The 12025-nt window shown below is 45.2% G+C and overlaps 1 protein-coding gene and 1 non-coding gene across 2 annotated transcripts; one reads left to right on the plus strand and one right to left on the minus strand.

The window, feature by feature from the left end:
* Positions 1 to 4176: 4176 nt before the first annotated feature.
* On the minus strand, positions 4177 to 4258 carry TRNAS-GCU (transfer RNA serine (anticodon GCU)). Its single transcript has one exon. It is a non-coding gene; the product is annotated as a tRNA-Ser (tRNA).
* A 285-nt stretch (positions 4259 to 4543) lies between these two features.
* Positions 4544 to 7875, plus strand: B4GAT1 (beta-1,4-glucuronyltransferase 1). The gene is made up of 2 exons (XM_075281547.1): positions 4544 to 5901; positions 6687 to 7875. The coding sequence occupies exons 1-2, from the start codon at positions 4828 to 4830 to the stop codon at positions 6876 to 6878; spliced, it is 1266 nt and encodes a 421-aa protein (XP_075137648.1). The 5' UTR covers positions 4544 to 4827; the 3' UTR covers positions 6879 to 7875.
* Positions 7876 to 12025: the final 4150 nt, after the last annotated feature.

The raw sequence follows: 12025 nt of genomic DNA on the forward strand, positions 1-12025 counted from the left end.
TCCTAATCATTAGTTCTCTGTGCGGAGTGATCTTCTCTTGGACTGATGTAGATTATACAGCCTGGTCGCGGTTGGAAGGAAAGACTTGCGATAGCGCTCCTTCTCACACTTTGGGTAAAGCAGACGGTCACTTACAGTGCTGCCAAGTGCCATCAAGGTCTCATACATGGGGTGGGAGTTGTTCTCCCGCATAGAGGTCACCACATACAGTATCCTTCTGTCACCCACCACTTGTACTGGGTCCAGGGGGCTCCCCAGGACAGAGCTGGCCCTTCTGATCAGCCTGTCAAGTCTATTTCTGTCCCTGGTTGATATACTGCTCCCCCAGCAGGCCACACCGAAAAAGATGGCTGAGGCAACCACAGAGTTGTAGAAGGCCCTAAGAAGTGTCCCCTGGACTCCAAAGACCCTCAGCCTCCTGAGCAGGTAGAGCCTGCTGTGACCCTTTCTGTGCAGCGCCTCCAGGTGATCAGCCCAATCTAGTTTATTGTTGAGGATCACGCCCAGGTACTTATAGGTCCTGACTATCTCAATACATGTTCCTTGGATCTCCACTGGGGTCGGAGCACTTCTCCGTTTACTAAAGTCCACCACCATCTTCTTGGTCTTCCCAGCATTAATCCTATAGTAGGAGTCTCCTGGCCTGTAATTATAGGGTTAAGTAGTTTCAGCCACATTCACATAGATAAAAACTAACCACCATAGACTAACATTAGAATGAATGGATGACGTGTAGACTTGTAATGTGACACAGGATACTCCACAGGAACATATTAGTTATACTGGAAATGAGTTTAGATGGATCCAAAAATACTGATGGTGAAAATTGTCACAACTGTGTTTTATGGAATAGTAAACCCTTCAGCAGACCTGTACGGACATCAAGAGTGAGGTTCAATAGATGGATGTAACCTTGTGTCAGTACTATGTGCAACGATGAGAATGTTGCAAAAAAGAAAGCGGCTGAAAAGCAGTGTTTGTCTTCCCCACAACGTTTCTATTGCATTTTCCCAGTATTTTCCTCTGTGAACTTTCTGCCCTTATACCTATATGGAAAATGTCAGCATTTCCGTTGGTATAGTTGACATGCTGTGATTTACATACACGTGACTGGTTTTCAAATTTCAGCATTTTCACTGCCGATATTTTGTTGCAATGTGTGCGTGGGATTAGTTAGAATCTCATCCACTTTGCAGGTACTATAGAACAGAACGTCGCAGCAATTCCGCTATGTGGGGTCCCGGCCTTAGGGTGCATTCACACTGAGTAAACGCTAGCTTATTTTGTAGAGTAAAATTACACTTGTAAATTTTGCTATCCCATTGACTTCAATGATATTTTTTTACAAGTGTAAAAATACGCCTGTAAAAAATACGCCTGTAAAAAATACGCTTGTAAAAATACGCCTGTAAAATGTCATTGAAGTCAATGGGATAGCAAAATTTACAAGTGTAATTTTACTCTACAAAATAAGCTAGCGTTTACTCAGTGTGAATGCACCCTTAGGCAGTATTAGTAAATCTGCCCTGTTTCTCCCTGAAATACAGGCAGAAAGTGTAAGGTAGCGTAGCACTGGATCTTCAGATTGGTGACCCTAACAGACATCCACCAATCAAAAAGTGACGTTAAGGCTCCGTTCACACGGAGTAACGCGCCATGCATTCAGAAACGTATACACATGTCAGAGTGTGAGCGCTCAAAACAGATCCCATTCATTTCAATGTGTGCCGGGTTACGAGCGCTACACATTGAAATCAATGGGAGGCTTTTTAACCCATTGATTTCAATGTGTAGCCAGCGCGTGAGCCGACACACATGAAAGTGAATGGGATCTGTTTTGAGCGCTCACACTGTGACACGTGTATACGTGTCTGAATGCGCGGTGCGTTACTCTGTGGGAACGGAGCTTAAAGGGGTTGTCCCATCACAAGGATCCTATCTATACTGCTTTATTAATGTGAATGTAAGACTTTTCCTAAATACATTGCTGCAGCAAAACTGCTTTGTTTGTCCACTATCTTACTTTATTCATTTCTCTGTTGACACAGCCCTTGACTTATCTGGTCAAAAGTCAAGTGATGTGTCAGCCTGCTCTCAGGGGGAGGGAGGAGGGGCTAAGTGCACGGGAGCGAGCCTGGAGGAGGAAGGGGGGCAGGGGCTGCCAATACAGACCCGGCATCCGCTGTAATAGAGAGGCGGATGCCGGGGAGTGTAGCCGCTGGCACAGATGTCTGCAACATCGCTATGCTTCTGCCCTGCATGAAGCCAGCAGTGGCAGGAGCGATGCTGCTATTCCGGAGAGGGAAGGGGGGGGCGGAGGAGCGGAATAGCAGCATCGCTCCTGCCACTGCTGGCTTCATGCAGGGCAGAAGCATAGTGATGTTGCAGACATCTGTGCTGGCGTCTAACCCTCCCCGGCATCTGCCTCTCTATTACAGCGGATGCCGGGTCTGTATTGCATTGTGAAGGCTGTACATCCGATGCCTAACTGCATTGGCAGCACACACGCAGGGCCAGCAGCATAGAAGCGACGACTTCTCGCCGCTGGCTTTGCATATGTAACCCTGCCCACCAATGACGCAACAAAGCCGGAAGAAAGAAGAATTTACAGCAGCGAAGACTGGCGAGTATGCGACGTGGGAATATTCCTTTAAGATACTCTGAAAGGTTCATCATATGATGCACTCCAAAGCCCCATCATGGACCATTCACCATTCACATGTATGAATTTGGCGCTAATTGGGGTCAACCCTAATTCTACAGCAGGTGCTCAAAAAAATAAACGCCCTATTTGATCTTGCTGTAGAGGGTCAGAAAAATAGCAAAGAATCTGATCGGACGTCTGCCTTAGGGTCCATTCACACGAAAAAAACTAATTTGGCACAATACACGTGTAAAGAATACACGTGTAAAAAATACACGTGTAAAAACAAGACTCCCAATGACATTTTTTACATGTGTAAATAAAACACGCCAGAAAAAGCAACGCAGTTTTTGACGCGTTTTTTTTTTAATTTTTACACCGCGTTTACTCCGTGTGAAGTTCCAGTGGTTCTTAACCGGTATTCGATCGAACCCTAGGCCCTATGAACAGTTCATTTTGTGTACCAGTAAAAAAAACCATATACCTATGTCTTGAATTTGGAAATTTGATTTATCACTAAAGAAGGGTTTGGTGAATGTGCAAATGAAACTGGTGGGTTCCATTTGGTACCTCAAACACGGTTAAGAACCACTGCACTACACCAAATCCATTATGATGCCTACTGTTGTAATCGGAAGAAGATCTCCGCAACCTGCGCTGTTTCTTCCTGTAAGATCTAGTCATTTGTCTCTGACCCGCGCCTAACATGTAAATTTGTACAGAGTCTTATTGTGACAACAATGGAGGAAAACTCTCCTCTGTGACTTGGCAATTCAGTTTCGGACTGGATGACTCTAGTATTGTGGGTCCCATCTACAGCAACTTCATGACATTTGCACTGGATCAGTTTCCAGATGGTTCCTGGTTACACCTGAGGGTCCATTCACACAGAGGAAAATGGTGACGAATTTGGCGTGGAATTTCTGTGCTGAAAAAAAAAAGCCTCTCATTGAGGCTTTTTCTGCACCAAATTCCTCACTATTTTCCTCTGTGTGAATGAACCCTTAGGGGGCATTCACACGGAGTAAATTGGCGCTGATTCTGGCACGATAACTCGCAGCAGATCCAGCGCTGATAAAAAAGACTCCCATTGAGTTCAATGGATTCCGTCTTCCGTGCCGAACACATTGAAATCAACGGGAGGCTTTTTATTAGCGCTGATTATGCCGCGAGTTATCGTGCCAGAATCAGCGCCACTTTGCTCTGTGTGAATTGACCGTGATGGTAGTGTGTATGAGGCCCTAGGCAGTTTTCATATATTTGTCTCAATTACGACCAGCCCCGACCTCTTGATAAATCCAATACACGCCCGTGTGTCAGAATGGAGATCCACGCTAGTTTGGAACTGATTTCCGGTATAATTCATGTCAGAGAGAATGGCTTGTGCACCAAGGATACGACACACATCTATGCCAGAAAACTGACATGAATTCCCCCATGGATTCTACTTATCAGACTCACTGATTTGTCTTAACATTAAGAAAAAAGGAAATCCCACACAATATAGCTTCTGATCCTTGAGAGGAAAAAATCGACGAGGATGGGATTCGAACCCACGCGTGCAGAGCACAATGGATTAGCAGTCCATCGCCTTAACCACTCGGCCACCTCGTCTGATGATCTTATGTGTGGTTGTTCTCCTACCTCATGCTTGTACACAGTCAGCCTCTCTATACTATGCGTTGCCTCCATATTCTACTCTACTGTCCGTCCTAACCAAACACATAACTATGGATCTTCCTTTACGGAATCAATCTGAGCATTTGCAAACCAGACGCCTTCCACATTCCACTACAGTAGAGGGCGCTGTGACGTATAAGGTTTGTTGTCTCACAAGCGCACGCTCTGTTGTCAGTCGCGAGGGATGGCGGGTAATAAGACGTGCTGCGTCGTGGGCGGGGCTTGAGCTGTACGTCCCTCAGCGTGGAGTTCTCAGCTGCTGGTTATTGCACTTGGAGGCGTCACAATGACATGTCATGAGCGGACCGTTAGCGGGGCTCGGACGTGAGAGGGCGGGGGGCTGCGGGCCATGAGTAGTGGGCGCGGGGGTGGTGTAGCCTTAGAACGAGGACCTGTGTGTTCCTGTGTTCATTGCAGTGTGATGGGTAGGGGGCGCCATCTGTCACTACTGCAAGGCTAGAAGCTGATTTCATATAAAGAGTAGGACTCACCCAAGAAGGGCAATGCCAACTGCGGTGCGTTGCTCATTTTTCCGCGTGGTCCTTGTCGCCCTCCTCCTTGTTGCTCTCCTTCAGCTTCTTTACCTGTCTCTTCTCTCTAACTTACATGGACAGCAGCAGCAGAGGTCGGCGCACCCGGTGCTGGCCGGCACTCCGCGTACAGAGCCAAGATGGCAGCGAGAACAGAAGGACCATCTGAAGGCCGTCCTGACGTCTGGCGGTGTCCTAGATGCCAGTGGGCAGTATCGGATTTATCGCCATCTTTTGTCACGTGACGTAGGGCTCTCAAAAGACGTGGCCTTGGCTTCTCATGCCAGCCTGAATAACCTCTGGCATTTACAGGAGCTGGTACAACGGTGGGATGGCCGCATTTCCTTAGCACTGTTTGCGTCTAGTGCTGCTCAGGCTAAACTTGCCACCGTGCTAACCTATACCCTCGCCCAGCTGTGCCCATCAGTAAGGCAAAGGGTATCTTTTCATCTTGTGTGCCAGTCTGGGGATACGGCCATTTTCTCCGAACAAGATGATGCAGCAGAGTTTTCCCATCTTCAGACATGCCAGGCCGTCTTTGCCAAGGCAGCCAATATGGGCACCAATATAGTAAACTATGCAGGAAACACTTCCTACCCCAACAACCTACTAAGAAATGTCGCTCGGGCCGGGATAGGGAGTGCAGACTTTGTACTGGTGGTAGATATTGATATGGTACCCAGTCAGGGGCTGAGGTCAGGTTTTTTGGATTTGGCAGCCAAAGGGGTCGATCCACACCTTGTATTTGTCGTGCCTGCCTTTGAAATTAGACATACTCGGCGGCTGCCTGGCACCAAGGAGGAACTGCTTCGATTGTACCAAGTGGGAGAAGTGCGCGCTTTTTACGAGGAGTTATGCCCACGATGCCAAGCCCCTACTAATTATTCAGTCTGGCTAAACTTGCCTGAGAAAGACACTTCTGGCCGACTGGCAGTTGCTTATGTGGTTGAGTGGCGAGATCCGTGGGAACCGTTTTATATTGGGCATAAGGACGTGCCAGCCTATGATGAGAGGTTCAAGCAGTATGGATTCAACAGAATCAGTCAGGTAAAGCTCTGACGTATAGTCCTACAATATGCTGTATGTGGAGACACTGTAGAGGAGATCTCCCACTGATTGCCGGGGTTTGACTACTGGGACCCCCATCGATTATGAGTCTACATGAGCCCCCTGTGTGAATAAAGCACTAATGTGTATGTGGGACCCCCACTCGTGAGACTGATTGTGTGCCACACTTCTCTCCATCATTATTGTGCATGCATATAACCACGCCATTTACAATGGGAACTTATGATCCCCAGTATATGTGATGGCTGAGGATCTAAGAGGATAGAAAATGAGGGCTAGTTATAGAATATTAGGACGCCTTTTCAAAGCTAGCCTTAGCCATGGCCACATATTTCATAGACTAAAAAATGTTTGTAGCTACACTACACTTTGTATTAATAAAGAGACCTTACATCCCCAGATAGTTCAATATTCTCAAACCAAATCTTAAAGGAGTCTTCTCATCTGAGACATTTATGCATATCCACAGAATATCCCATCAGTGCTCCATAGATTTGCATCTGACTTGCGAACAGAGATTTTCCATCCCCATGTGCAGCTTCCTCCATTTGCTTTTATAGAACGTCTGAGAATATGCAAGTTTTCCTTGCCCCCTCGAGATGCAGATTGCAGAGGAGGATTTGCCATGTGTCTATGGCATAACGCCCCTTTAATTTAGTTGCATCGTAATTCACAAACAAGAAAGGTCCGTCTTCTGATGTTCTTGTAGGGTCATTAGAACAAACACTTGGATTATTCTCCATCTTTATTCCTTTCTCCCCTAGGCCTGTGAGCTGAATATGGCTGGCTTCTCCTTTGCAGTCCTGGACTCGGCTTTTTTGCTTCATAAAGGCCATAAACTACCTGGAGACTTTCACAGCCAGAAAGAGGCAGAGAACAAAAGAAATCGCTTACTGTTCAGAGGCTTCAAGGAGGAGCTGAAGATGAAGTACCCCGATTCCAGCAGACGCTGCTAATAAACAGCCCGAGCTTCTCCTATGATAAATAGGATATAGAAGGTCGTTGACGCAGTATTTTCCTTTTTTCTAGAATTCTGGGTTGAATCTCCTCCACGTCTTGCAACCCTCTAATGTGATGTAATGTATTATGTATTTATTGATGTGTACGACTACTGAAATTCTGCTACTCCATCCATCTACCAGATCATCTTCCTTCCGCCTCCAGCGTTATTTGTGTCAGTGTCTCATCCGGTCATCGTAGTCCTTCTTGGAATGGATCTGCCATGTTCTCGATGGGCGGACAGCATGTAATAATGAAGAGGGGAACTGGAAATATGTTGTTTTATTAGGAAGGATTCGGTATCAGCCTGGTTTCATACAATCATAATATGGCAGCACCTTGTCATTCATATCATAACCATAACACCTGGATCCCATGCTTCTACTTTTAAGGGGTTTCATAGGAGTATAAAGAACTTCACTACTTTATTCCAGAAACAGTGCCACACCTGTCAATGGGTTATGTCCGGTATTGCAGATGATGCACGAGCTGCAATACTACATCAAACCTATGTTTTTTGGAAAGAAAGTGGGCCATGGTTTTTATAATCCTTCTATTTAAACCCCATGGCAATCTTAAGTGTTGCACTACGTGACCTCTGCGTTATAGCTGTTATAGCCATAAAGAGGGCCAAACCTTTCATTTACTGAATGAAATCTGCATTCGATCTGGGCTTTTGAGTCTGGAAGGCAGTCATGTTTGGTGGCTAACCTTCCCTGAACATATGGATGCAGAAAACCACCTTACAGTACATATAAAGGGTAAGGGGCAAGGAACAGCACCCACTTCTCCTTTCTGTGTGGGCCAATCACCTCTCACCACCTTCCATACTGCATCAGAACACTAATTTTCCTTTCTGTTTCTAGTCCTGTTTCATTCATCTCTTTCTTTTCTGGTTTTCTCCTCTTTGCTGGTCTACTAGCAGTATTTGGAGCTGGAATAAAATAACCTGCTCCCCTACTGTGTATTTGTATTTTTTTGTAATGGATAATCCATCTATGCCAGACCTGGGCAATGTGAGGCCCGTGGGCCACATCCGGCCCTCTGACTGCTTCTGTCCGGCCCACATAGCTAGTGGAAGGTTTTTCAAGGACGTGATGATGTCATCACAGCCTATCACCAGGATAGGCTATGACTTGTTAGTGGGCGGAGCCACATGGGATTGTGCGCTTTCTGCAAGCTGCCGGCAATAGAGGCTGCTGGATGATAAAGAGAGAAGAGACAGCATGTGTGAGCAAGAGGGGGGAACTAGGGGCAGATGTAGGAGGGCAGTTAAACTTAATGTACATGTAGGGGGGACATTAAACTAGGGGGCAGATGGAGGAGGATATTAAACCATGGGGGGTAGCTGGAGGGGGACATGTCTGCCTCTAGTTGCCCCCAGTTTAATGTCCCCTCTAGTTTCTGCTGGTTTATACTGGGGCACCAGGAGAGCGACTTAATACTGTGGGACGTTTGGAGGGAAATGTTATAATGTGGGGGGGTATAATGTTAGGGTGACTGTAGGAGGATTTTACTTTGTGGGGCACAGGGGAAAATGATTGAGAATGGGCGGAGTCTGCGGAGAAGTGGGTGGAGCTAAATTTGCCACGACGCGCATGGCCCTCTGGAACCGTTACAATTTCTCATGTGGCCCCATGGGAAAATTATTTGCCCACCCCGGTCTATGCTGTACACAGCTTTTCCTTCTACATAAATTTCCTTTCTAGGTTTCATAATCCGCACAAATGGTATTGCAAACTGAACACCATTCTTATGATGTGACACCTCAACAGGAATTACCAATTGCTACTGTGTCACCAGATTGTTGGTTATAGGGGCAACCAATAAGTTTATGTTCCTGTAAGGCTGAAACTAAAAATCTATAGGGTTTCTTCAGAAAATTGCAGGAAATGTGAATTTGTCACAGATTTCACATTTGCAATTTAAAGACTGAGATCTGCTGTACAAATCTGCAGCAAATAGTTGGCAAACTGCAGATTTAACACTTTAGTGATTGGCCTGTTTTTGGCCTTAATGACCACATCATATTTTGTGTTTTACCGATGTCATTTACCAAAAGCGTTTTTTTTTCCCTGTCAGTGTAACTGTACGAGGGCTTGTTTTTTGCAGGAAAAGTTGTAATGTTTAATGGTGCTATGTTGGGGTAGATACCTCAATTAACATTAGGACATTAAAGGGGTATTCCCATAACGCTTGTTCTGCAGCCTGAAGGCTCTGTACTGTTTTCACTTCCTGGATTTCTCGCACATTGGTGGGCGGGGTTTCACTTGCTCTGCTATAATCCACAGTATGACGCTGATGTGGAAACTGATGTAGCAGAGCTGGCTTTGAGTGCGCTTGCATTACAGAGGTAACGGACTCCTTATCTCAGCCCTTATCAGCTAAATTCAGTTAAAGCGGCTGATAAGTGGAAAAGCTGAAGATAGCACAGTAATCCCAGAGCTCTCACCTCCCCCTCCCCTATATGAAGAGCTCCGTTGCTTGTCAGGCCCTCCCTCCCCCCCTGAGAGCAGGCAGCTACATCACTTGACAAATGAGCAGTTAATCCCAAGGGCCAGTGTCAACAATGAAGTGAATAAATTCAGATAGCGGCCAAACAAAGCAGTTTTGATAAAGCAATGCATTTAGGAAAAGTCTTATATCCACATAAACTACCAGTATAGATAGGATCCTTGTTATGGGACAACCTCTTTAATAACAGTAGTGTGGACCTTTACTGAGGCTGATTTTACGCAACCAACTTCCAGCCATGAAACTTGGTTGATGTGCGCTGGATTTATGATTCTGAACACTATATGAGGGATGGACTCCTAACTTTAGCATTATATATAATGGTAGGAATCACCACATAATACTACGCTTAACTGTCATCAGAGGCTTCTAGTGTCATAAATATCTATAAAGCTGACTGAGCTAAACTAGCAGAAATCTTGCAGACAAAGAATAGGCATTCAGTGCTTACAGCCTCTGTGCAGTGCCATTACCAAATGGAGACCACCTATGAGCATGACATCACAGAAAGTTTAGAAGTGGGCGGGGTGTAGCTCTCATTCTGACTACTGCTGTAATGGAGTGTCATTTAGCGTAATGGACACTGTGCAGCTCCAGAGCATGAATTACACCAGGAAGATGGCAGGATGTGTATGTGTGGTTTTTATATACTTTGTGTAAATCACCCAGCTGTCCAAGATTCATGAATGGAAAAACTATCTCTCTGTGTCATAACTTAGAAAGAGATTTATATATAAGTAGATTTTGCTCGTATATACTCGAGTATAAGCCGACCCCCCTAATTTTACCACAAAAAACTGGGAAAACTTATTGACTCGAGTATAAGCCGAGGGGAGGAAATGCAGCAGCTACTGGAAAATTTCAAAAATTAAAATGGTCGGAGTTTTTGGGTGCAGTAGTTGCTGGGAAAGGGGAGGGGGCATGGCTGAATATAGGGGATCTGCAGTGCTCCTATTAACCTCTTCCCGATGGAACAGGAGCACTGCAGATCCCCTATATTCAGTAGACCGGGCACTTTCAGACACAGGGATACCTAATGTGTATGTGTATCACAGTCATTTTCTACTTTTATATGTATTCTTGGGAAATGAGAGATTTAGAACTTTTATTTACTTTATTTTTTTTATTATATTTTTTTAAAGCTTTTTTTTTCACTATCTTATGGGAGATTCTATACATTACTATTGTGGCTGCTTGACTCAGGTATAAACTGAGGGGGGCTTTTTCAGCACAAAAACTATGCTGAAAAATTCGGCTTATACTCGAGTATAGTTTTACAAATAAAAAACTCAGGGAGTCTGTGCAAATTATCTGATCTGTTAAAAGCAGCCAATAATGGCGCATTTATTTTCAGCTGACAATTTACAGCTCTGTAATTCACAGTATTTCCATAACTCATCATGAGCGAATGTCTGATATTTTGGCTGACTAAAGTCTGTGACTGGAGCTAAGTTCAAACCTGCATTGGTGTCCGTCGAATCAAACTAAAAATGCGGACTGAATTTTTCGCCTGGAGATGTGAGAAAATGGATCCCATTATAGTCAATGAGGTGCCTGGAGATTTGAATTTAGCTGTCATTACCCACAGATCTCATAGACTATAATGGGGTCTGATGGGTTTCCGCCCAAAATTTTAAGCAGAATGGGGGATGGAGTCCCCAAACAGTCACACAACGCTAATGGGTACTATTCTGTTATCGGGCCAGCAGAGTAGTTTAGCACCAGCATCGGGACAGCAGCAGTTCAGTTCAGCATGGGGAATTACAATTACATCCTAGGCCAGTACATCGATGCCCCCCCATCCTCCTTCCAGTGCTGCCACCCAGCTCTCTTTACATCTGCCCCGTACCCTCTCCCCGCCACACAACTAGGCCTCACCTCGGTGCTGGTACTGAGACCGGAAGGAAAGACACCGGGGCTCAATTCAGGCCCTGACAAGGGAAGCGCCGACGCCGACCATAGGAACGGGGAGAAACGACGAGCCGGAGGGACAAACTTCCTGCAGTGTCCGGCGACTAACTAGTAGCGTTAAAAAAAAAACAAACATATATATCAGTTCACAGGAAAGTTCTCTGGGTTTATGGCTTCTTTGATCAGTGACGTGTTGTCTAGTGGTTATAAAAGGTCATAAAACACTGTGCCTGATAAGAGGGAATTTTAAGAACAGAAAAGATGGCATATGGGAGATTAAACTTATGACGACCTTCAACACTCTCCAACAGGGGTTAAATCAGGCACACGGTTTTATGACCTTTTATAACCACTAGACACTCTGTGTTTTTCCTTCCTCTCTGTTCTCTCCTCCCCTTTTCTGTAATTGTCACGTTGTGCGTATTATGCACTGCTGTTGCGGTTGGGGGTCTTCTCCCCAGCTGCCCGGCATATCGATTTATATGTATCTTAGTTGCTGCACGGCTTGTTCCTTTCTGTTTGTGTTTTGTAATATTGAAAATCCTTAATAAAACCCGTTTATACATATAACCACTAGACAACACGTCACTGATCAAAGAAGCTATAAACCCAGAGAACTTTCCTGTGAACTGATATATATGTTTTTTTAAACTGTTTATTTACATGTTCTGTTTTCCAT

This window comes from Leptodactylus fuscus, chromosome 7 (genome assembly GCF_031893055.1).
Source record: "Leptodactylus fuscus isolate aLepFus1 chromosome 7, aLepFus1.hap2, whole genome shotgun sequence".
In the NCBI taxonomy this organism is placed as follows: domain Eukaryota; kingdom Metazoa; phylum Chordata; class Amphibia; order Anura; family Leptodactylidae; genus Leptodactylus; species Leptodactylus fuscus.

What these genes read in the sequence shown, in the direction of transcription:
- B4GAT1 (XM_075281547.1), top strand. Translation starts at nt 4,828, where the DNA reads ATGCCAACTGCGGTGCGTTGCTCATTTTTCCGCGTGGTCCTTGTCGCC. An exon ending in GATTCAACAGAATCAGTCAG is followed by an intron (nt 5,902 to 6,686) that starts GTAAAGCTCTGA and finishes TTTCTCCCCTAG; the next exon opens with GCCTGTGAGCTGAATATGGC.